The sequence below is a fragment of the Phyllostomus discolor genome, chromosome 7 (genome assembly GCF_004126475.2).
Source record: "Phyllostomus discolor isolate MPI-MPIP mPhyDis1 chromosome 7, mPhyDis1.pri.v3, whole genome shotgun sequence".
NCBI lineage: Eukaryota > Metazoa > Chordata > Mammalia > Chiroptera > Phyllostomidae > Phyllostomus > Phyllostomus discolor.
In genome coordinates, this window is record NC_040909.2 from 5270769 (window position 1) to 5293824 (window position 23056).

General features: G+C 69.1%; 1 protein-coding gene across 1 annotated transcript in view; it reads left to right on the top strand.

Annotated features, from left to right (window-relative positions):
- The first annotated feature begins 615 nt into the window (after positions 1-615).
- COL7A1 (collagen type VII alpha 1 chain) overlaps positions 616-23056 on the top strand; it is a 30537-nt gene continuing 8096 nt past the window's right edge. The window contains 103 exon segments of the mRNA XM_036030370.1: positions 616-721; positions 826-911; positions 1451-1631; positions 2293-2452; positions 2546-2639; positions 2730-2891; positions 3104-3267; positions 3354-3483; positions 3618-3734; positions 3835-3981; positions 4070-4186; positions 4267-4416; positions 4496-4624; positions 5078-5205; positions 5207-5222; positions 5315-5407; positions 5410-5439; positions 5541-5684; positions 6122-6241; positions 6358-6501; positions 6867-6992; positions 7092-7238; positions 7490-7612; positions 7961-8065; positions 8068-8106; positions 8335-8469; positions 8554-8700; positions 8781-8917; positions 9169-9295; positions 9378-9449; positions 9452-9523; positions 9619-9791; positions 9919-9954; positions 10038-10064; positions 10140-10184; positions 10270-10332; positions 10752-10823; positions 10919-10954; positions 11097-11132; positions 11278-11349; positions 11457-11534; positions 11772-11798; positions 11888-11941; positions 12055-12117; positions 12219-12278; positions 12409-12444; positions 12641-12685; positions 12770-12805; positions 13168-13212; positions 13296-13331; positions 13459-13491; positions 13737-13769; positions 13928-13981; positions 14059-14118; positions 14210-14245; positions 14343-14435; positions 14527-14556; positions 14754-14798; positions 15051-15104; positions 15106-15123; positions 15373-15417; positions 15672-15698; positions 15939-15968; positions 16100-16183; positions 16258-16300; positions 16365-16399; positions 16475-16565; positions 16840-16874; positions 17052-17095; positions 17097-17112; positions 17199-17246; positions 18159-18194; positions 18267-18302; positions 18418-18513; positions 18645-18680; positions 18767-18802; positions 18912-18958; positions 19293-19309; positions 19311-19327; positions 19438-19560; positions 19642-19735; positions 19738-19809; positions 19812-19839; positions 19965-20001; positions 20080-20133; positions 20308-20376; positions 20451-20496; positions 20617-20678; positions 20821-20865; positions 21187-21222; positions 21337-21372; positions 21523-21567; positions 21779-21811; positions 21888-21950; positions 22045-22080; positions 22160-22178; positions 22181-22219; positions 22222-22238; positions 22708-22726; positions 22729-22755; positions 22758-22783; positions 22886-22912; positions 22986-23034. Of these exon segments, the coding sequence (XP_035886263.1) occupies positions 827-911; positions 1451-1631; positions 2293-2452; positions 2546-2639; positions 2730-2891; positions 3104-3267; positions 3354-3483; positions 3618-3734; positions 3835-3981; positions 4070-4186; positions 4267-4416; positions 4496-4624; positions 5078-5205; positions 5207-5222; positions 5315-5407; positions 5410-5439; positions 5541-5684; positions 6122-6241; positions 6358-6501; positions 6867-6992; positions 7092-7238; positions 7490-7612; positions 7961-8065; positions 8068-8106; positions 8335-8469; positions 8554-8700; positions 8781-8917; positions 9169-9295; positions 9378-9449; positions 9452-9523; positions 9619-9791; positions 9919-9954; positions 10038-10064; positions 10140-10184; positions 10270-10332; positions 10752-10823; positions 10919-10954; positions 11097-11132; positions 11278-11349; positions 11457-11534; positions 11772-11798; positions 11888-11941; positions 12055-12117; positions 12219-12278; positions 12409-12444; positions 12641-12685; positions 12770-12805; positions 13168-13212; positions 13296-13331; positions 13459-13491; positions 13737-13769; positions 13928-13981; positions 14059-14118; positions 14210-14245; positions 14343-14435; positions 14527-14556; positions 14754-14798; positions 15051-15104; positions 15106-15123; positions 15373-15417; positions 15672-15698; positions 15939-15968; positions 16100-16183; positions 16258-16300; positions 16365-16399; positions 16475-16565; positions 16840-16874; positions 17052-17095; positions 17097-17112; positions 17199-17246; positions 18159-18194; positions 18267-18302; positions 18418-18513; positions 18645-18680; positions 18767-18802; positions 18912-18958; positions 19293-19309; positions 19311-19327; positions 19438-19560; positions 19642-19735; positions 19738-19809; positions 19812-19839; positions 19965-20001; positions 20080-20133; positions 20308-20376; positions 20451-20496; positions 20617-20678; positions 20821-20865; positions 21187-21222; positions 21337-21372; positions 21523-21567; positions 21779-21811; positions 21888-21950; positions 22045-22080; positions 22160-22178; positions 22181-22219; positions 22222-22238; positions 22708-22726; positions 22729-22755; positions 22758-22783; positions 22886-22912; positions 22986-23034 (6958 nt within the window). The 5' untranslated portion in view covers positions 616-721; position 826.

A 23056-nucleotide genomic window follows, 5' to 3' on the forward strand; every position in this document is an offset into this window, starting at 1 on the left:
GCTCGGGGCACAGGGAGGGATGCCGGACACTGGGGTGGACACGTATGCACGAGCGTGACTCGGATTCTCCCCCGGTCCCCTCTCTGCAGGGGGTGCATGTCACTCGGGTGCAGCCCGGCGGTGCCTGCTTCCCCTGGGGTGAGCTCTGTGCCCTCATTTGCTGGGAGCTCCCTGCTTATCAAAGGGACTGGGGTGCGGTGCAGGAGACCCGGCAGACGGAGGGACGGCTGAATCACGGGAGTGGCCGGCGGGACTCATGGCCCGAGGGTTAGTCTGGGCACCCCCACGGGGTGGGGGGGGTGAGTCATTTCCAGCTGCAGCCTCCCCCACCCCCCCCCACAATCCTGCTGCCTCTTCAGTCCCCGGGGGGGCCCGTGGGAATTCTGGCCTCCAGCAGCCACTTGGCCAGTCACTCTGTGTTTTCTTTGAAGCAGCCGGCACCTCTGACCCCTGGTGGGGTTCTAGGGGGCTCCCCATGGGCGTCTGTCTGCGGAGAACCCATACTGTGGGAAGAAGCCATAGGAGGTGGGGGGCTTCACTCTGGAGTCCGATCATCTGTCCAGGGGAGAGGGGGGCGGTGGCCTCTGGGAGGTGGGTAGGGGCGGGCCCCTGGGTCCCCGCCCGCCGCTCCGCCCCCCAGGATTAGGGACTTTTCTCCGCTGTGGCTGCGGGACTGCAGCGGCGGCGGCTGGCGGTGGGAGCCGGCGGACCGGACCGGCAGGCAAGACCGGGACTGGGGGTCGGGGAGCACTGGGCTTGGACCCGCCGAGGCCGAGGGGGCCAAGGGACAGAGGCGGGTCCTGGCTGACCCTCTCCCCTACCCAGGATGAGGCTGCGACTCCTGGTGGCCGCATTCTGCGCCGGGATCCTGGCAGAGGCGCCCCCCGCGCGGGCCCAGCACAGGGAGAGAGGTGGGCACGCCAAGGACGGACCCCTTGCAGGGCACCGCGCGCCGTCACCTGCGGCCGCCCTCTACCGTCACCTCGGCTCTGCACCCCCCTCCCCACGACCCTGTGACCCTGCGAGCAGGCCTCCAAGTCTCTCCGGGCTCCCCACTTCGCGCTGCATCTCCCAAACCGCACCCCAGCCTGTGCAGACCCCTCCTCTGACTCCCCAGACGCGAGCTGGGTTTCCTGCCCCCCAACACTCGGGCTGACCTCCCGAGGCCAACCGCAGCCCCAGAGCACCCTGGGCTGCCCGCCGCAGGCAATGCTCCCTCCCCAGCAGTCCTCCAGGGGACGGGGAGTCAGGCGTGGGAGTCACTCCCTCTGGGCACCGCGGCCACCTCCGCTCCCCCGAGGCTCCCAGGCCCCAGCGGCGCCGGGCCGGCTTGCACAGCAGACGGGGGCTACCCCCTATCCCAGCCCGTAGTCCCAAGAGACCTGGAGCAGTGAGGGGGGCGGGCGGGGGACCTCCAAGAGGAGGTGGTGACCGCTCCTCCCCGCCCCAGTGTCCTGCACGCGCCTGTACGCCGCTGACATCGTGTTCCTGCTCGATGGCTCCTCTTCCATCGGCCGCAGCAACTTCCGAGAAGTGCGGGGTTTCCTCGAGGGGCTGGTGCTGCCCTTCGCGGGAGCAGTCAGTGCGCAGGGGGTGCGCTTCGCGGCCGTGCAGTACAGCGACGACCCCCGGTGAGTGGCTGCTGGCAGCGCGGCCCGCAGCCCCAGCAGGACCCCTCCCCCAGGCACGGGCCAAAGATCCCCCGAACTCTCAGGCCAGGCTTCGGGGAACCCAGAGCCCCCCAGCCAGGACCTCCTCTGCACACAGAGCAGGCCTCTCCCAGATACAGCCCCGGCCCCTGGGACACCCCCAGACCGGCGCCCTGCCGGAGACGGGGGCTCTGTGTCCTGATCCGAAGAGGGAGAAGCCAGGAGGGGCCCAGGGCCCCAGAGGCCCCCTGCCTGCCGGACTCCCCATGTCCCAGCCCCCCCGCCCCGCCCCCCTCGATGCCTTCAGTCTCTCCGCTCACCACCAGATGGCCTTCCTGCCTGGCCAGCGTCCACCTCCCTACAACTGGGCCCTTCCTCCTACAATAGTTAATTAACCAGACATCCTGTCCCCTGAGGCCGAGAGCCCCAAGGATTGGCAGCCCGCCCTGGCCCAGCCACAGGCAGGCCCGGGCACCTGAAGAGTCTGTTAACTCGGGGGCTTCAGAAGTGGAGGGCAGGAGTCAGAGGACCAGGAGGGTGGACCCTCAGCGGGGGCTGGCACTCACAACCCTCACCCCAGAGGCCTCCCCGAGACCAGGGCCAGAAAAGGACCCGGCCTGTTGCCGCCCCCCAACCCCCGCAGGACCGAGTTTGGGCTGGACGCGCTCGGCTCCGGGGAAGAGGTGGTCCGCGCCATCCGTGACCTCAGCTACAAGGGGGGCAACACACGCACGGGGGCCGCAATTCTCCACGTGGCAGACCGCGTCTTCCTGCCCCAGCTGGCCCGACCTGGTGTCCCCAAGGTGACCTCTCTCCCCACCCACCACGCCTCCCAGGGGGACCCCAGTGGCACTGCCTCAGGCGCACCCCCTGACTTGACCCCCGCACCCGCCCAGGTCTGCATCCTCATCACTGATGGGAAGTCCCAGGACCTGGTGGACCCCGCTGCCCAGAAGCTGAAGGGCCAGGGGGTCAAGCTGTTTGCCGTGGGTGAGTGCCCAGCTGGGGGTCCAGGCTGGCTGGGGCAGGGACCGGCCTGGAGCACGTGGGCAGCGGAGCCCTGATTGGACATCACCTCAGGGATCAAGAACGCGGACCCCGAGGAGCTGAAGCGAGTTGCCTCACAGCCGACCAGCGATTTCTTCTTCTTCGTCAACGACTTCAGCATCCTGAGGACGCTGCTGCCCCTCGTCTCCCGGAGGGTGTGCACGACAGCTGGAGGGGTGCCCGTGACCCTGCCCCGTGAGTGTCCACCAGCTCGCCCGCCGTGTGCGCCCTGGCCCGGACCCCCCACCCTGAGCCCCGTTCCCGTGCTCCGGACAGACAGCCGGGGGTGCGGTCCTCCGATCCTGCCCTGGAGGTGGCACCCAGACCGCTGTGCTCCTGACCCTTGACCCCAACGCCTCCCCGTAAGAGCGGACCCCTGATCCTGCCACCTGACTCCCCCTTCCCAGCCGATGACTCCACCTCTGGTCCGCGAGACCTGGTGCTGTCTGAGCCGGGCAGTCAGTCCTTGAGAGTCCAGTGGACGGCGGCCGGCGGCCCTGTGACCGGCTACAAGGTCCAGTACACTCCCCTGACGGGCCTGGGACAGCCACTGCCGAGCGAGCGGCGGGAGGTAAAGACGTCAGGGGCGGCGGGGGTGGGGCCGGCGTGGGGGGTGGACTGGGCCGGGCAAGATGAGTGACCTCTGACCCCGGGCAGGTGAGCGTCCCCGCTGGTGAAACCAGCGTTCGGCTGCAGGACCTCCGGCCACTGACCGAGTACCAAGTAACCGTGGTCGCCCTGTACGCCAACAGCATCGGGGAGGCCGTGAGCGGGACTGCTCGGACCAGTGAGCACCCCACTGCCCTCTGACCCCGCCCCCTCCACAGCCCGCCCCCACCGGCCCCTCCCCACTCCTGACTCCACTAACCCCTGGAGGTTAACCACTAACCACTAACTCCACCAACTCCAACCTTCCCCCAGCCGCCCTGGAGGGGCCGGACCTGACCATCCAGAACACCACGGCGCACAGCCTGCTGGTGGCCTGGCGGAGCGTGCCGGGGGCCACTGGCTACCGCGTGACGTGGAGGCTCCTCAGAGGTGAGCGGGAGGTGTGGGTTGAAGGGGGTCCCCGCGCCGTACACGGACGGCAGAGCCCTGAGTCTGCACGACCCCTGAGCCCTCTGTGTGCCCCGTGCAGGCGGGGCCGCGCAGCAGCAGGAGCTGGGCCCTGGGCAGGGGTCAGTGTTGCTTCGTGGCCTGGAGCCGGGCACAGACTACGAGGTGACCGTGAGCGCCCTGCTGGGCCGTGGCGTGGGGTCTGCCACCTCCCTGACCGCCCGCACCGGTGAGAAGGCTGGGTGCACCCCTGGGGTGGGTGGACAGGCAGGCGGGGGCGGGGAGGACACCGCTGACGCCCCGTGTGCCCTGGGCAGATCCTTCCGTGGAGCAGACGCTGCGCCCGGTCATCCTGGGCCCCACGTCCATCCTTCTTTCCTGGAACGCGGTGCCCGAGGCCCGGGGCTACCGGCTGGAGTGGCGGCGTGAGAGCGGTCAGTGCAGGGGGGACGGTGGGCAGGCAGGGCCGGGGCTTGGCTTCAGCCGGCCTGACCCTGACCCCGCCGTCGCACAGGCGTGGAGGCGCCTCAGAAGGTGGTGCTGCCCTCTCACGTGACCCGCCACCAGCTGGATGGGCTGCAGCCGGCCACGGAGTACCGCTTCACGCTCTACACCCTGCTGGAGGGCCGCGAGGTGGCCACACCTGCGGCTGTGGTCCCCACAGGTGAGGGCTCGGTGGGCCCGGCTAGGTGAGGGGGTGGGGACGGGGCCCCGGGCGCCTCTCATGCCGTGTCTTCCAACAGGGCCAGAGCAGCCCGTGGGCCCGGTGACAGATCTGCAGGCCACCGAGCTGCCAGGGCAGCGGGTGCGAGTGTCCTGGAGACCAGTCCCCGGTGCCACCGAGTACCGCATCACCGTGCGCGGCACCCAGGGTAAGGCAGACACGGCCAGCACCCCACCCCCCACATGCACACTGAAGTTCCAGCCTTCGGGGCCCGGCTGCACCCTCACCCCACCTCCCTCCACTCCTGGTCTCGCAGCCTTCTCCGGGCTCCTTTTCCACCCCCCAGCTGTGACCGCTGTCCACATGGACCCCGTGTCCCATGTCCCCAGCTGACGCTGTCCCCTGTCACCCTGCGTCGCTATCAGCGACCTGTCGGCTCACATCCTGTCCACGGCCCCCACCATCCTGTCCCCCCTGTCTGTCCCTGGCCCGGGTCACCCGAGTCACTCTCCATCACGGACCCTCCCCCCCCCCCTCGTCTCACACCCGTGGCCCATCCCTCACCGACCTCCTGCCCCGGATCTCTGCCCGTCACTGAGGACCGTCACCCCGCATCCCTCTGTCTCACGGGCCCGGCCTGTTCCCCTGCCCTCTCCCTCAGGGGTCGAGCGGACCCTGGTGCTGCCTGGCAGTCAGACGGCCTTCGACTTGGAGGACGTCCGGGCGGGGCTGAGCTACACGGTGCGAGTGTCTGCTCGGGTGGGCGCCCGAGAGGGCGGCGCCGGCACCCCTCACCGTCCGCAGGGGTGAGTGCTGCGCTGCGGGGGGGCCGCGGGGGCCCGCTGCCTGACCCGCCGGGCCCTCGTCATGACCCCTGACCGCTGTCTTTAACCCCCAGAGCCGGAAACCTCCCTCGTGGTCCCAGGGCTGCGGGTGGTGGCATCAGATGCCACCCGAGTGCGAGTGGCCTGGGGACCTGTTCCTGGAGCCAGCGGTTCCGGGTCACCTGGAGGACAGACAGTGGTTAGTGCGGGGGGTGGGGGGGCGTTGCTGCGGGGAACGACCAGGGCGTGGGGGCTCGAGGGGGCGGGCGGGAGCCATGCAACCCTTCCTCCTGACCCTAGGTCCGGAGTCCAGCCAGACGCTGTCCCCAGACTCCATCGTCACAGACATCTCGGGGCTGCGGCCGGGAACCTCCTACCAGGTGGCCGTGTCGGCGCTGCGAGGCAGAGAGGAGGGCCACCCAGTGGTCATCGTGGCTCGCACCGGTCGGGCCCCCGGACCTTCCCGCTCACACCCTGGCTTCCCCCCCGCGGACCCCCAGTGTCTCCCCTCTGATACTCACGGCCCTGGGGCCCCTGCGTCTCCCTCTGTCCTTGGCCCCTGCCTCCGCCTCTCACCTGCGACCCCTCTGGCTTCGCCTTCGAATTCACGCCCCTTCTCTCAGGCCCTGCCCCCCGCCTTTTCTGCGGGACCCAACTCCCCTCTTAGACTTAGGCCCTCTCCTTTGTCAGACTCCTCGCTGCCTCCTACCACCCCCGAGGGTCCTCTCACCCGCCACCCGGAGTCCCCATCGTCCCCTCTGCCAGGAGCCCCGCTTCTGTCAGATACCGGCCTCCTGTCAGGCCTCAGCAGCCCCCTCTAGACGATGGCCCGATGCCCCCCCCCACGCCCCCATCAGACCTGCCGTTGCCTCTCCCCTCAGACCCGCTGGGCCCGGTGAGGACAGTGCATGTGACTCAGAGCAGCAGCTCGTCGGTCACCATCGCCTGGAGCAAGGTTCCTGGTGCCACCAGATACAGGATCTCCTGGCAGTCGGGCCACGGTGGGGCTCTGGGGGGCAGGTCCGGGCAGGAATACGGGCTGTGTCTTGGGGGTCCGGGCAGGGCGCGGGGCCAGAGCCTGGCCAAGCCCTGGAGCTGCCTCCGTCCTCGCCCCCAGGCCCAGAGAAGTCCCGGCTGGTTCCCGGGGAAGCCGCGGTGGCTGAGCTGGACAGGCTGGAGCCGGACACGGAGTACACGGTGCGCGTGTGGGCCAGTGTGGACGGCGTCGAGGGGCCGCCCACCTCTGTGGTGGCGAGGACCGGTGAGTGGACCCTGGGCAGCCGCCAGCCGCATCTCATCGGCTCCGCTGCCCCGCTGTGTGGTCCCGACTGCTCCGTCTGCCCGCCGCACCGCTGCTCAGTGCTTCCCTCCCCTCGCGGACCCATCCCACGCGGACCCACCCCACGCCGACTCGGGGCCCGCCCACTGCAAACTCCTGGCTGCTGCACACCGCCCACTCTGAGGCACTGACCTCCTCCCTCTCACGGGCTTCCTGAACTGACCTGTCCACACTAACCTCACTTGGACCTTCGGGCCTCTCTCCGCATCGGCCACGCCTGCACTGCCAACTGGTTCCCTGCCGGCCACTCAGGGACCTCTGACCCCTCGCCCTGCCTCTGCCCCCAGGCCCTGAGACGGTGGGCAGTGTATCAAAGCTGCAGATCCTCAATGCCACCAGCGACGTCCTGCGGATCACCTGGGTGGGGGTCCCCGGAGCCACAGCCTACAGACTGGTCTGGGGCCGGAGAGAGGGTATGGTTCCCTGACCCCGCCCTTGTCCTCTGGCTGCGATTGCCCCCCTGTGCTTAGCCGCCCCCACCTCTAACCCTTGACCTGTGCTCACCTGCACAGGTGGCCCCACAAAACAACAGATACTACCAGGAAACAGAGACTCAGCAGAAATACGGGGCCTCGAAGGCGGAGTCAGCTACTCGGTGCGAGTGACTGCACTGGTCGGGGACCGTGAAGGGGCACCTGTCTCCATTGTGGTCACCACGCGTAAGAGGAGCTTGGATTGGGGCGAGCCTCGGAGGGCTGGCCTGGACTGTTTGGGGGTGGGGCCTGTGCTCGAAATTGGAATGGGGACCAGAGATTGGGGACCAGAGATTGGTGGCCAGCCTGTGGGGGCGGGGCCTGAGGATGGAGGCGGAGGAAGCCCGATACCCACAGGGGGACCAGTTGGTTGGTGTGGGATTGGCGCTGGGACCGGTGGGGGTGGAGCCTCCCTGATTCCCACGCTTCCTCTCAAGCGCCGGTGGAGCCACCACCCCTGGAGACCCTTCGCGTAGTGCAGCGAGGGGAGACCTCGCTGAGGCTGCAGTGGCAGCCGGTGCCCGGAGCACGCGGCTTCTTTCTGCGTTGGCGCTCCGAGGGTGAGCGGTGCCCCCGGTGGGCGGTGAGGGACCGCTAGCGGTGCGGCCGTGGCCAGGCGGGGTGGGCGCAGTGCGCGAGGTCAGGGATAGCGGGCGGGGTCTGTCAGTGGGGATCTGCCGCGTCTGCGACCATCTGGGGATCAGTCAGCCAGGTGGGTGAGATCCGTGGGGGTGGGTCGGACAGAGTCACTAAAATGGGCGGGGTCAGCAAGAATGGGGCAGGCCAAGTGCGCGGTCCTTGTCAGTAAGGTCGGTGGGGGCCAGGGAGGTGAGCAGGTCTCTCACTGCCCGGCTGTAACATCCTCTACCTGCCTCCCGGCCCCACCCCCGCCCTTGTGCCTGCCCCAGATGGCCAGGAGCATTCCCGGTTCCTGGGGCCTGAGGTCAGCAGCTATGAACTGGACGGGCTGGAGCCGGCGACCCTCTACCACGTGTGGCTGAGTGTCTCGTGGCCTTCGGAGAAGGGCCCCCCACAGAAGTGACTGCGTACACTGGTGAGTGCAGAGGGCCCACCCTTCCCGGCGTGCTCTTTCCCCCACTCACGGCCCGCCCTGACTTTCTGTGCCCCGGGACCTTGAACGACTTCTCCCGCAGTTCCCCTGCCACTCCTGGCCCTGGGGTGACCCCCCCAGGATGAACCCGCCCCGGGATCTCCTTAGGTCCCTCCCTTCCGGGCTCTCGGGGGGCAGGCCCTCACCCCCGGTCTCCGCCGCCTCCTCCAGAGTCCCCTCGTGCCCCAAGCACCGTGCTGCGCGTGGTGGACACTTCAGTGGACTCTGTGACCCTGGCCTGGAACCCAGTGTCCGGGGCATCCAGCTACATCCTCTCCTGGAGGCCCCTCGGGGTCCCCGGCGAAGGTGAAGGGGGGGCCGGGGCGGGGGTGGGCCGGCAGCGCAGCCCCACGGAGGGCCTCCTGCGTGACGGAGCGCCGTCCTCTGCAGAAGCGGCGGGGGCCTCCCAGACGCTCCCCGGGATCTCGAGCTCCCAGCGGGTGACCGGGCTGCAGCCCGGCACCTCCTACCTCTTCTCCCTGACACCCGTCCGGGACGGCGTGCGAGGTCCTGAGGCCTCTGTCACGCACAGCCCAGGTGCGGTGGGCACAGCGGGCGGGGCCGAGGGGGGGCCGGGTGCTGCGACCGCGTGGTGGGTAACTCGGCCCCTCCCGCAGTGTGCCCCCGCGGTCTGATGGACGTGGTGTTCCTGCTGCACACCACGCGGGACAACGCGCACCGGTCCGGGGCTGTGAAGGCGGCCCTGGGGCGGCTGGTGTCTGCCCTTGGGCCCCTTGGGCCACAGGCGGTCCAGGTTTGGCCCCAGAAGCCGCTAGACCCCTGTCTGCCCCAGACCCCCCCCCCCCCCCGCCCCGGGGCTCCCCATCCCACCCTCGGGCCGGGCTCTCTCCCAGCCCTTCCCCGACGTGCAGGTCTCTCATCTGCCGCCAGCTCCCGACCCTCACTGCTGACCCCTGATGGGTCAGGTGTAGTCTCCCCCGCCCCCCGGCTCTGTGTCCCCCACCGCTGCTTTGTCATCCTCCCCTGCTCCGTGCCCCCCCCCAGGTCGGCCTCCTCGCCTACAGCTACCAGCCCTCCCCCCTGTTCCCGCTGAACGGCTCCCATGACCTCGGCGTCGTCCTGCAGAAGATCCACGACATCCCCTACATGGACCCAAGTGGGAACAACCTGGGTACGGGCCGCAGTGGACGTGGCTCTGGGGGCTCCCCCTCTGGGGGCTCGGCGCCCCGGGTCTGACACGCCCTTCCCCCCAGGCGCGGCCGTGCTCACGGCCCACAGGTACCTGCTGGCGCCAGATGCTCCCGGGCGCCGCCAGCACGCGCCGGGGTGATGGTCCTGCTGGTGGATGAGCCCGTGAGGGGCGACCTCTTCAACCCTATCCGCGAGGCCCAGGCTGCGGGTAGGTGCGGGGCCGGCGGGGGGCGGGGGTCTGGCACAGGGACGGCCCCTCCCCCCTTGGCAGGGTCGTCACGCGGGCTGCCGGGCCCTCCTCAGGGCTCAGAGTGATGATCCTGGGCCTGAAGGGAGCTGACCCAGAGCAGCTGCGCCGCCTGGCACCTGACGTGGACCCCGCTCAGACCTTCTTCGCCGCGGACGACGGTCCGAGCTTGGACCAGGCGGTCGGCAGTCTGGCAACGGCCCTGTGTCAGGCAGCTTTGCCCACCCAGGTTTGGAAGGGGCCTTTGCGGGGCGGTGGGGGGGCTTGGAGCTAGGTCATAAAGAAGAGGAGATCTGGGGGCTCTTGGTGGAACTGCCTCCCTCAAGGAGACCCTGTGCCCACAGCCACAGCCACAGCCACCGCCGCTGCCCTGCTCGGTGCAGTGTCCGGAGGTGAGTGTCTGGGGTTGAGTGGCGGGTGAGGGCCACCCCCGTGGGGGGCCGCTCTCACTCTGGTCTGACGTGTCTTTGCCCAGGGCCCGAAGGGTGAGCCCGGAGAGAGGGTGAGTAGCTCTGGGAGAGGAGGGCGGGGGTGGGGCAGGGCCGGCAGCACAGGTCTCACCAACCCCCTTTTGCAGGGCCCGAGAGGACAAGAAGGGCCTCCCGGCCCCCCCGGCCTCCCGGTGAGTGTCCCCCCCAACACACACACACACTTGTCCTCTGTGCCCTCGCTGGCACATGGCCTCCTTACCCGCTCTCTCCTCTCAGGGCAGGACCGGTGCTCCTGGGCCCCAGGGTCCCCCTGGGAGCTACGCTGCAAAGGGCGACAGGGTGAGTGTGGAGACCCCTGAGGTTCCCCGAAGACGCGCCTTGACATCTCCTGAGGGTTTTCGGGAGAGAGGAGGACAGAGCAGAGTTAGAACCACGGGTGCCCCTGGAAGCCTCGCCGGACAGTGTGAAGCCCGCCCGAGGCTCTGGGGAGGAGTCCGCAGCGGAGAGGCCCGTGGGCTTTCGGCACTCCCCCGGGGAGCCCGGGGGAGTCCCCGGTCCCAGGGCAGGAACCAGTCTGGTCGCTGCCCCGGGCCCGGGCTTCGGCTCCACCCAGCTCCGAGCAGCCGCTTCCCTGCCCCCCGCCCCACCTGACAGCACTCGGGGCCTGTGGGGCGAGGGGTGAAGAGTAGTCCGGCCCGCCAGCAAGCGGGGCGCGCTGAGGGAGGGCGCTTCCTGCCCTGACCGATCCGCTTTCTCAGGGCCGGCCCGGGACGGACGGGGATCCAGGCGGCCCTGGCCTCCCTGGGGTTGCAGGCCCGCCTGGCCCGAAGGTGAGCGAGCCCTGCCCTCGTGGGTCACGTGGCGGGGCCCTTTGCCCGAGCGGGAGGGGTGGCCCGACCGCCCTGACTCTGGCTTCCCTTCACAGGGCTCCCCAGGGGGGCCCGGCCTTCGTGGAGAGAGGGTGAGTCTGCTGCCCCTCCTCTGCTCTCCCGGCACCTCCCCGGAGGGGGGGCCTGGGGTGGCGGGGTGCCGGTGGCCCACGGGGGCCCTCCCTCCGACTCACCGGAGACCAGGCGTCACCCTTTGCTCTGCTTTGTCCTCAGGGAGAGCGAGGACCTCAAGGCCCAAAGGGGGAGCCGGTAGGTGGGGGGGAAGCGGGGTGCCGTGGGCCAGACCCCACGGGGCCTGTGGCATCGTGGGGAGTGGCTGGGATGCCTGTGGGGGCTTCTCCCACCTCCAGGCTCCCATGGCCAGGATCCTGCCCGCTGCTCTCTGTCCCCGCAGGGAGAGCCTGGAGTGGTCACTGGCGGGGAGGGCCCAGGCCTTCCCGGCAGGAAAGGGGACCCTGGACCTCCGGTAGGTTCTGGGTGTGGGGTGGCACGTGCTGTGGGGCGGGGAGTCGCAGGAGGCGGCGCGAGAGTGGGGTGGCGGGGTCGTCCTTTACACTTTGCCTCCCCCACCAGGGCCCTGCTGGACCTCGTGGCCCACTGGGGGACCCAGGACCCCGCGGTTCCCCAGGACCTCCTGGAACAGCTCTGAAGGTGACAGCATGACCCCCATATGGTCTCATGACCTGCATGTGATCCAGTGACATGGCGACTCCATTTAAGCCCTACTGGTCATTCTGAGCCCATGCAAACCCTTGACCCTCCCCCCATCACCCCTCAGCCCCTCCATGACCTCCATAATCCAACGGGACCCCGTGACCCTCATTCTCGCTGGTGACTCGGGGAGGAGAGGTGTGGTCCCGGGTCGTGATGTCACGTTCTGTCTTCCAGGGTGACAAAGGTGATCGTGGGGAGCGGGTAAGTGAGGCACAGGGTGTGCAGTGGGCTGAGCCCGACTCCCTTGGGCCCTCCCCTGGGCCCTCCCCTGACCTGCCGTTCTCCCCCAGGGTCCCCCTGGGCCAGGCGATGGCGGCACGGCTCCAGGCGAACCCGGGCTGCCCGTAAGACGCTGGGGGCAGAGGGGCTGGGGGTGCTGCTGGGAGCGCTGCTGGGGCAGCGGGTGGGTGCTGGGCCTCCTGCTGTGGGGCTCACCTCTGCACTCCCTCCCTCCTAGGGCCTTCCCGGAGGCCCCGGACCCCGAGGCCCAGGCGGCCCCCCTGGGGAGAAAGGAGAGAAGGTAGGACACCGCGTCTCCTGCTTGGCGTCCAGTTCTGGGGGCTCTGGGTGCCGGGGGCAGGGTCTTCTGCCCGTCTGTCTGTCTGTCTGTCCGTCCTTCAGGGCGACTGTGAGGACGGAGCGCCAGGCCTCCCAGGGCAGCCCGGGACCCCAGGCGAGCGGGTGAGTGTCGCGCCAGGGCTTCCAAGGGGGGCCACGGGGTGGGGGTGGGGCGCGGCTGCAGCCCCAACCCTCTGCCGTCGACCCTCTGCTACTCCCTGTTCCCCAACCGGAAACCCGGACCCTTTTCCAGGGCCTGCGGGGACCTCCTGGAGACGCTGGCCCCAAAGTAAGTGACACTTCAGGGGCGGTTGTGGAGTGAGGGGGGAGACACCCGGGGACCCCATAGGGTTGGGGCAGGTGGAGGCCTGGGAGACACAAGCTCTTCCAGGTCAGAAGTTGGAGTTTCGGGGGGGTGGTCAGAGTGTGAAACACTTGCCTGGGGTTCCACGGCCAAGACCCCTCTGGTGTCTCTCGTCCCTCAGGGTGACCGAGGATTGCCAGGGGCCGTGGGTGAGACTGGAGAAAAGGTAAGTGCCACCTGGGGGCGCTCTCGGGGCCCCGGGGGTCGGGGGGGTGGCCAGGCTCAGCTCCGGCCCCTTCTGTCCCATCAGGGCCAACGCGGAACCCCCGGCCCCGCGGGACCCCAGGTGAGCCCCCTGACCACAGAGCCAGTGCCCGCTGACCTGGGCTCTGGGCCCCTCCCGCTTCGGACCTGTCATCTTTGACCCCCACTGCCCCTGCCCCTTGACCTCCCCTCACAAGCTCCCCATCTGTGCTGACTGCGCAGCTCTAACCCCCGACTGCGGGGGTCGGCCTTCGGCTTTCTGACCCCACTGAACCAAACTCGCCTCCCGCCGACGTGGGGTTTGGTTGCCTTGAGCCAACCAAGACCCGTGTCTGGATCTCACCTGAGCCCTCTTCAGCCACACCCCACCTCTAGCCCCTGTTCACCACCATTGCCCTGTCCCCTCACCCCGCCCCCATCAGCATTTCTGCCCCTCACCCCCAGGGGCCGCCGGGAGTCGCTGGGCACCCTGGAGCAGAGGGTCCTGAAGTGAGTTTGTGACGGCAGTGGGGTCAGTGGTGGGACTCTCATGAGCTCCTCCTCTCCCGGGCTCACACTTTCTCCACGTGCAGGGGCCACCAGGACCCACCGGCCGCCGAGGGGAGAAGGTGGGTCATGGGCTGGGGGTCCCTGTCCCACCCCGCCCCCATAGCAGGGACCGTGGCAGGTGAGACACAGAGACCTTGGTCCGAGGTGGGTCTCTGTCCCATCTCTGCCTCCATCCCTTCTGCACAGGGGGAGCCTGGCCGCCCCGGGGACCCCGGCACGGTGAGTGGGGGGGGCCCCCAGCACAGGGGGCGGGGTGCAGCCCCTCGAACAATGGTGCCTCTGTCCCCAGCGGTGACTCTGGGCCTCTGGACAGGGACTGAGCTCTGTCACTCCCAGCTGTACATACTGCCCCGGGGCTGTGGCGCTGTGACCCCCTCCGGGGCTGTGGCACTGTGACCCCCCCCAGGGCTGCGGCACTGTGACCCCCAGGCGGGGACAAGCTGTGTTCGCCCTGTTTGTTTCAGGGGCCTGCTGGTGCAGGGGTCAAAGGAGAGAAGGTATGTCTGGGGAGAGCGAGGGGAGCCTGTTCCGTGGCTGAGGTCAAGGTCACGGGGCCTGTTGGAGGCCTCTGGAGGTCATGAGGGTTGTGGCCTGAGTGTTGCGTGGCGGGGGTCCCGGAGCCGGGGGCTGGTGCTGATGGCCTGTGTCACCCCAGGGAGACGCGGGGCCCACTGGGCCCAGAGGAGCTGCGGGAGCCAAAGGCGAGCGGGTGAGTGGAGGGGGAGTGGAGGGGGAGAGCAGGTGGAGGCCGCCCCCCCACCCTGACTTCTGACCCTTCCGCCACAGGGCGCACCTGGCGTGGCTCTTCCCGGAGACCCCGGCCCCAAGGGAGACCCTGGAAACCGGGTGAGTACACGTGGGGATGGGGAGGGTGCCAGAAGGAAGGTTGTGCCTGAGAGCCCCAGCTAAGCCCTGCGTCCCGTCCTGTGCCCTGCAGGGTCCCATTGGCCTCACTGGCAGAGCCGGCCCCCCGGTGAGTACCTGCGACCTTGGGGCACGTCAGGGTTCCCGGGGCCGCTTTCCCCCAGGGCTGGCCGCCACATGCAGCCCCGCCCCTGCCTCCTCCACAGGGTGACGCGGGGCCTCCTGGAGAGAAGGGAGACCCTGGGCGGCCCGGCCCCCCAGGACCCGTCGGCCCCCGAGGACGGATGTGAGAGGGCAGGGTGGGGGGGGTCTGGCGGGGTGGGGAGAAGGCTGCTCCGCCGTCACCAGGGGTCTCGGGGCTGGGCTGACGCTCCCGTCTTGCAGGGTGAGGTTGGAGAGAAAGGTGCCGAAGGCCTCCCGGTGAGGACTGCCGCCCTCCGTGGTTTCTGACCCTTTACCTTTGAACTGTGATCCCTGGGCAGGGGGGCTCCACCGGGTCATCCCGTCAATCCCCCCGCCTCCTGTCCAGCCGGTGCCCAGGCCCTCCTCTTGTCCCCGGTCCCTCTGTCAGTCTGAGCCGACTCACCTGGGCCGTGTGGCTTCCTCTCCGTCCCCAGGGCGACACAGGTTTGCCTGGAAAAGCTGGCGAGCGTGGCCTTCGGGTGAGGCTGGGCGGGGAGGGGGCGGGGCGGGGGGAGGACCTGTAGGAAGGGGCTGGAAGGTGGCAAGAACCTCTGCGGAGAGGAAGAGTAATGGGGGAGCTGGGGTTGGGGGTACCCCACAGGGAGGCATGCTGTGATGGGAAACGCAGGTGTCGTTTTGGGGGTCATGGGGCACCTGGGACAGCATGGGGGTCATGAGGGGACCGTCACAATGCCTGGGAGGACTTGGCTCAGACCAGCTGCTCTCCCCAGGGGCTACCCGGAGCTCGGGGACCCGAGGGCGAGAAGGGAGACCAGGGAGACCCTGGGAGAGGATGGGCGAAATGTGAGTCCTAACCCCTGACCTCTGACCCCCAGCCTCAACTTCAACCCCCAGCCATCCAGTTCTCACCCCTGACCGTGCCACCCCGACCCTGAAATGTTACACCCTCTCGACTCTCGACCCTCATTTCCTGTGGCCCCTCCATCACGACCCCCAAAGGCCACCCTGGACTCCATGAGTCCTCAGGGTGCTTCCAGAGCTCCTCAAAATCGCTGCCTAAATTCGGTGCCCCTGACCCTCTGCTTTCTGCAGGGCAGCCCCGGCGCGCCTGGGCCCAAGGGGGACCGTGGGGAGCCGGTGAGTGGTGCCGGCGTCCCGGGCCTGGGAGGGAGGGAGGGAGGTTTCCAGGGCTCCGTCTGGGTAGAGCCCACAGAAGGGGCCGGCCGTCACGGCGCGGAGACTGATGGTCACCCTCTGGGCCAGACCGGCCCTTCCGGGTGGGGAATCTGGGTGGGGCATTGGGTGCCGCCGCAGGGCCTCTGGGAGGGCAAGCCTGAGCCGCGCCCGGGGACCTCGGGGCTGCCGTTGATGACCATTATCTCCTTCCCCAGGGTCTCCCAGGAGTCCCTGGACGGCTGGTAAGCGGAGGAGCGGGGTCGGGCCCCCTGATGCCCACCCCCCCACCCCAGCAGGCTCCACACCTGCGGCCTCTTATCCCCTCCCCCTCCCCCCCCCCCCCCCCCCCCCCCCCCCCCCCCCCCGCCCCCTGTGGCCCCTGGTGCCTTCACCAACCCCGCAGCCTTTCCCGGGCACCTCAGTCTGCCCCAGGCCCCTGCCCCTCCTCGAACCTCGCTTCTCACGGTCACCCCCTCCGCAGTGTGGACCCGGGACCTGGAGCCAGAGAGAAGGTATCGGAGTCTCGAGCGGGGGAAGCTCTGAGCACAGCGAGGCGCCCCGGGGCCCCCCATGACGGGACTCTGCCAGGGGCGCGCCTGCGGCTCAAGGGCTTGCCCCCTCAGCCACCTTGTCTCTGCCACAGGGAGAGCCTGGGGACCGTGGACAGGAGGGTCCTCGGGGACCCAAGGGCGACCCTGGCGCCCCTGGAGCCGCTGGAGAGAGGTGAGTGTGGCTGGCCCTGCGGGGGGTGGGTGCTGGCCCCGGAGGGCCCGCTCTGATTCTGTCCCTCCGCACCCACAGGGCGCCGACGGACTTCGGGGGCCCCCAGGCCCCCAGGTGAGTGGCGCACTTTGCCCTCTGCCGTGTGCCCGTCTTGCCCCCACCTCTCACTGCCCTCTTCCCTCCAGGGGACCCAGGTGGCCGAGGCCCGGCGGGAGAAAAGGTGAGAGGAAGCGGAGGCCTCTGACTGACGCTCGTCTCAGCCCTTGGGGGCCTCTCACCACTCGGTTCTCCCCAGGGCGAAAGGGGCCCCCCTGGCATGGACGGCCGCAGCGGGCTGGACGGGAAACCAGGAGGCCCCGGCCCCCCGGGCCGCACGTGAGTTCAGGGTGGCCGCTGCCTGGCCATGCCCCTGCCCGTGCCCCGTCCGGTGACCCCTCCCCTCACTGGGTCTCCTGGGCCTTGACGGGCTCTGGGGCCCGCGGTTCTGGGTGTCTGTCCTGGGGCCCGCCCCTCCGCCCGGGTCGGGGGCCCTGCCTGGTCAGGGGGCCCTGCTGGGTTGGGGGGCCCTGCCCGGCAGCCTCGGGTTCACAGGGGCTAGTGGCCCTGTCCACAGGCAGGTTCCCCTGACCACGGTGGACTCCCTGACTCGGGTCTCCTCAGGGCACTGCAGGCAAGCCGGGGACCCGGGGAGAGATGTACGTACGGGCAGATGTTGGGGGCAGGGCAGCCCGGGGGGTTCGGCACAAACCACAGCCGGGTGGTCAGCGTCGCAGCGGGCGGGGGGGGGGGGGCATCTCAGTGCGGTTCTCCAGTCCGTGGGTGGGCCAGGACTATCTCCATGCCCCGTCAACCCCAGCCAAGACTTTTTCCAGGGGCTCCCGGGCCTCCGAGGAGAGCAGGGCCCCCTGGCCCCACCGGCCCCCTGGAGCACCGGTGAGACTTGGCTTTTGTGGTGCCCCTTCGTCCCCTTACTGCCCTCGCCCCAAGTCTGACCTCTGACCAGTGACCTCTTCCCACAGGGAAAGGCAGGCGAGGATGGCAAGCCAGGCCCGAGTGGGAGAACGTGAGTGTCCAGGGCAGACTCGGGGAAACCGCCGAGCAACACCAGACGGGGACACAGCGCACACACGCAGACACGGGCCCAGGTGCACCGGCACCTGCCGCCCAGGGCAGACGCACAGGTGCACCCGAAGCGCTTGTCCGCACGCGTGCACACGCAGCCGTGCAGGGAGTCCGGTGGACGAGCCGCCTTGTGCTCCGCCCGCCAGGCCTGCGTGTGTGCACGTGCCGGAAAACCCGCAGCCACCGCACGGGCAAAGCGCCACGGACACAGACCGAGAGGCGCAGACACGGGGGTGGGGCCACACGCAGGGGCACTGGGAGGCACGCCCACACACGGGCGCCTCTGCCCCCCTCAGGTGCACACGCAGCACGGACCTGGGGCCGCGTGTGGGCCTGTGCAGAGACGTGGTGAGACTCTGACACGGGACGTCTGGACACACTGTGGACACAGGCGTCCGTGTCCACAGCCACTCCCGCGCATACTGATATACACACAACATATGCAGACAAGTCACACAGGCAGTGCTCAGGGCACCGGGGACGTGCAGACACGTGTCCGCCCTGTGCCACCCACGTGCGTCGCCTGCCAGAGCACTGACCCTCGCACGGGTGCACGAGCTGACGGACACACAGACCCGGGACGGGCCACACTCACCGCCCAGAGGGCGCAGATGCGGGGGCTCCTGTGGGGAGCCGGAGGCGGGAGCGTGCGTTGCGGTTGCGTGTGGAGGCGAGAAGACCCACACGGGCACACCCTCCAGCATGCAGCAGCTCACTCAGGGGGTCCCAGGTCGTGCCCCCCAGACGCAGCCTTGGAGCTACCCACAGGCAGTCGCTGTCCCGGGAGTGCTGCCAGGACAGGGTCTCGCAGCCGCACGCTGGTGACGTCTGGGCTGATGCGAGTCCTCTGTCCACAGGGAGAACCCGGGGACCCTGGAGAAGACGGGAGAAAGGTACAGTCCCCACCAGGAGTTTGCTCTGGCGGCAGATCAAGGCCATGTCTAAAGCATCCTTGTCTTCCACAGGGAGAGAAGGGAGATTTGGGTGCCCCCGGGAGAGAAGTGAGTGCCGGGTCTTCTGGAACCCCTAACCCCTGACCCTGACCTGACCCTGTGACATATGGCTCCAGGCTTTTCTGGGGTCTCGGGGTCCTGACGCTGGCTGCCTCCTCCACAGGGTCACGATGGCCCCAAGGGTGACCGTGGAGCGCCCGGCAGCCCTGGACTCCCAGGCCCCCCCGGCCTCCCCGGGCAGGTCGGCCCTCCAGGCCAGGTGAGTGCTCAGGGTCAGCCTAGGACTGGGGACCCACAGGGGCCACTGTTTCCCAGTAGACGCCCTCCTCGGAAGGGTGCCGTGGCCCTGCGTGACCGCTTTGTGTTCCGTCCCGTCCCATGCCATCCCAGGGTTTTCCTGGCATCCCGGGAAGTCCGGGCCCCAAGGTGAGTGTGGGCACGCCAGGTCGGAGGCATGGCTGGGGGTCGACCCGGGTGGGGCCTTCCCCGGCCTGATCATTCTTCGTCCTCAGGGTGACCGCGGGGACAGCGGGTCCAAAGGCGAACAGGTGAGGCCCGCCACTTTCCCACGGCTAGGTAGCCATAGCACCCACACACCACACCCGTGCCCCCCCCCCCCCCCAAGCGGGTCCAACAGCTTGTCTCGCCCGTCTCCAGGGCCTGCCTGGAGAGCGCGGCCTGAGAGGAGACCCGGGAGCGTGCCGGTGAGCGAGGCTGGGGCCTGGTCTGGTCCTCGACTCTGATGCGTCTGCCTCTGGGCACTGCCTCTCCGGCCCCCTCGCTCTGAGGTCCCACGCACTCTGTCCTGGGTGCCCAGCCACCTGTCCTGCCGGGATTCCTGGAGCCTGCACGCGGGGAGCCTGGGCTGTGGGGACATGCCAGGGAGGACTTCCAGTGGCCTTGAGCCTCCTCAACCAGGGGCCAAGGGTCCTCTGGTCAAAGGCCTGAGGGGAGGGTGTGGGCACTGTTCTGGGGGCGGCATGGGGCAGGGACAGGGCTGCTCCTCTGTGGGCAGCCCCTCACCCCTTGTGTTTCCAGAATGCGGAGCGGTTGTTGGAAATATTGGGATCAAGGTAGGTTGCTTGGGGCTGGGCATGGGCAGCTGTGGGGGCCCCACAGGCCATACTGGAGCATGGGGCTACAGTGACGGGCCCTGCCCCGCCGACCCCTCGTTGCCGCTCAGGCGTCTGTCTTGCGGGAGATCGTGGAGACCTGGGATGAGAGCTCCGGCAGCCTCCTGCCCGTGCCCGAGCGCCGGCGCGGCCCCAAGGGGGAGCCTGGCGAGCGGGGCCCCCCAGGCAAGGAGGTGTGTACTGGCTGCGTGGTGGGGGGTGCCCTGTGGGGGGGATGGCTGTGCGGCTACCAGTATCTACTTCTGCTCTTCCAGGGGCCTGCCGGCTTTTCCGGAGACCGCGGGCCAAAGGGAGATCGTGGAGACCCCGGTCCTCAGGGGCCACCTGGCCTGGCCCTTGGGGAGAGGGGTCCCCTGGACTTCCCGGCCTTGCTGGGGAGCCTGGGAAGCCTGGTATTCCCGGGCTCCCTGGCTCGGCTGGGGGCGTGGAGAGGCGGGAAGGCCCGGAGAAAGGGTGAGGAGGGAGCCTGTGAGCCGGAGGCTGGCCGGGGGGGGGGGGGGGGGGGGGGGCCGGGGGGCGGGGCCGGGAGGGGCCGGACTGCCTGCAAGCACGGCCCCCACCTCTCTCTTCGCACCGCAGGAGAACGGGGCGAGAAAGGAGAGCGCGGAGAGCAGGTGAGGCGCGGGGCAGCCGCGGGGTGGGGCGGCCTGCAGGCTGCGCTGGGCGCCCACCCGCTTCCCTCTCTTCTGCAGGGCAGAGATGGCGCCCCCGGACCCCCTGGTCCCCCCGGCGCCCCCAGCAACTCGGTGATCACCCCAGCCCCACCCCAGGCCCTGACTGCTGTCACTAGGAAGCCACCGTCAGCACAGGCCCCAGAAACTCCGCGTGACCCCATGACCCTCTGGGACCCTGTGATCTGGGGTGACCCCTCCGTGCCACGGTGACAGACACGTCTCTCTCCTGTGACATTGTGCTTATAGTTGGGTGTGGACACGCTAGATCCTGGATTATATGAAAAACGAGGACCCCCAGGGCCCAAGGGCGCTAAGGTCAGTGTGGGATCAGCCTTGGGGCCACCTCCTGCCGTGACCCCAGGGCCTGGCTTGACCTGTCGTCCCTACAGGGGGAGCCGGGCAGTGATGGCGAACGAGGCCCCAAAGGAGACAGGGTGAGACCTCCCGCGCCACCGCGTTGCCCTTCCCCCAAGGGGCCTGCCGGGTGTGTGGGGGGTGGCCCTGGGGCGTGACGGCGGGGTGGGGGGGGGGCTCAGGCACAACCCTCCGCTTGCAGGGGGCCCGGCGTCAAGGGAGACCAGGGAGAACCTGGAAAGAGGGGTCCCGACGGCGGCCCGGTGAGTCCTCGCCCGCAGGCCCGCGGGCCGGCACACAGCTCTCACGTGCGCCGTCCGGGCCGCAGCCTGCCGTGCCTGGGGCTGCCTGGGGCTGCCTGGGACGGGGGACGGCACAGCGTGGCCTGACACCTCTTCTCTCCAGGGTCTACCGGGAGAGCGCGGGGTGGCCGGGCCTGAGGGGAAGCCGGTGAGTGGTGGCAGGAACGCCCTGACCCGGTTCTGTGGAGCGGCTGCCGTGGGCGGGCGGCACCAGTGCTCAGCCGCAGGGTGTAGCCTGCAGTCCGCCGGTGCACGGGGGTGTACGATGTCTGTGTGCGTGTGTGTGTGGGTGCGTGTGCACAGGCCCGAGTGTGCTCTCCGTGAGGGGCAGCCCATGGGTGTGGGGTGATCCGTGCCCGTGGGGGGGGTCCCAGCAGGGAAGTGGGCCTCCCAGGAAACGTCCCCCGGGGGGCGGGGCCAGGCCCGAGTGATGCCCAGGTGAGGCTCAGCGGCCCCCTTCTCTACTCAGGGTCTGCAAGGTCCGAGGGGAGGCCCCGGCCCCGCGGTGAGTGCCCCATAAGCCTCCGTCCTGTGCCCAACCCCCATGATGGGCAGTACTGCCTCAGTTTCCCTGGTGGAGTGGTACTGGCTCCCCACCACACTCTCTCTCTCCCGACAGGGCAGCCATGGAGACCCTGGACCGCCTGGTGCCCCGGTGAGTGACAGAGAGAGCACTGCCTGTGGGGATGGGGGGGGCGGGACAGGCGTCAGCCCCCGCTGGTGAGCTAGGCCTTGTTTGTGTTAATCCCTGAGCCCGGGGGGGTAACTCTGACCCCTGTCCCCTGCCCTTGACACTTTTCTCTAGGGTCTCGCTGGCCCCGCGGGACCCCAGGGACCATCTGGCCTGAAGGGAGTGGAGGTGTGCGCAGGTGTGTGGCTGGAAGGAGGAGGCGGCTCCTTCAAGCCGTGTCCACACCAGGTGACATCTGCCCATGTCCTGGGATGTCACTGCCCTGAGGCTAACCACCGAGGTTGCCCCAGCTCTGGGGGCTCTGCCTGTGGGCTGGGGCTGGGGCCTGCCTGTCCTTCTTGGGCTCATGCAGTCTCTGGGCCTTTGGCAGGGAGAACCTGGAGAGACAGGACCACCAGGACGGGTGAGTGGCCGGGTCCCGGGTCAGAGTCACAGGGAGGGAGTGGGGTCGGAACTCCGCTGACCTTTTTCTGCCCTAGGGCCTGCCTGGACCGACGGGACCTGTAGGGCTGCCCGGGCCTCCTGGTTCTTCAGGCCTTGTGGTGAGTGAGTGAGTCCCCGGTGGCCCTAGCAGGGACACCATGTCCCTGTCCCGGGTTCTCCCGTGTCACCTCACATGTGACTTCTCTCCTGCAGGGTCCTCAGGGGGCGCCAGGTTTGCCCGGACAAGTGGTGAGTCCTGAGGGTCAGGCCTGGGCTCCGGGGGTCAGGGGGCAGCAGGCAGGCCCCTGACAGAGTTCCTTCCTCTCAGGGGGAGACGGGAAAGCCAGGAGCCCAGGTCGTGATGGTACCAATGGCAAAGATGGAGACCGAGAGCCCCTGGTGTGCCGGTGCGTGTTCTGGGGGGAGCTTGCTGCGGGCCTGTGGTGGGGCTTCCTGCGGAGCAGGAGGAGGAAGAGGAGGAGAAGGAACAGGAGGAGGAGGAGAAGGAGCAGCAGCAGGAGGAGAAGGAGCAGAAGGAGGAGCAGGAGCAGGAGCAGAAGGAGGAGCAGGAGGAGAAGCAGGAGGAGGAGCAGAAGGAGAAGGAGCAGGAGGAGGAGGGAAAGGAGAAGGAGGAGCAGAAGGAGGAGCAGGAGGAGGAGGAGCAGGAGGAGCAGAAGGAGGGGGAGGAGGAGGAGAAGGAGGAGGAGAAGGAGAGGAGGAGAAGGAGGAGCAGGCAGGAGGAGAGGAGGAGCAGGAGGAGGAGCAGGAGGAGCAGAAGGAGGAGCAGGAGGAGGAGCAGGAGAGCAACAGGAGGAGGAGTTGGGGCTGGGCAGCCTCAGAGGGTGGTGGGCAGGTCCTCACGCTGCTCTGCCACAGGGGTCGCCAGGTCTTCCGGCCTTGTCGGACCTAAAGGAGAGCCTGGATCCATGGGGCCCCTGGACAGGTGATTTTGACCTCGCCTCAGCCTGGATGGCGCTGCCCATCCAGAACAGCAGGGTGGGGGGAGACAGCAGGAGGCCAGGTAACTCACTAGCTGTTCCCCACAGGCTGTGGTCGGCCCCCTGGAGCGAAGGGAGAGAAGGTAAGTGTGGGGGGTCCTGGGAAGAGGGGCCGGGGTGGGACCCAGGAACCCGACTGAGCCCTCTTCCTCACAGGGAGCCCCTGGAGCCCTCGCTGGAGACCTGGTGGGGGGAGCCGGTGAGTGTGGCCCCTTCACCACCGGCAT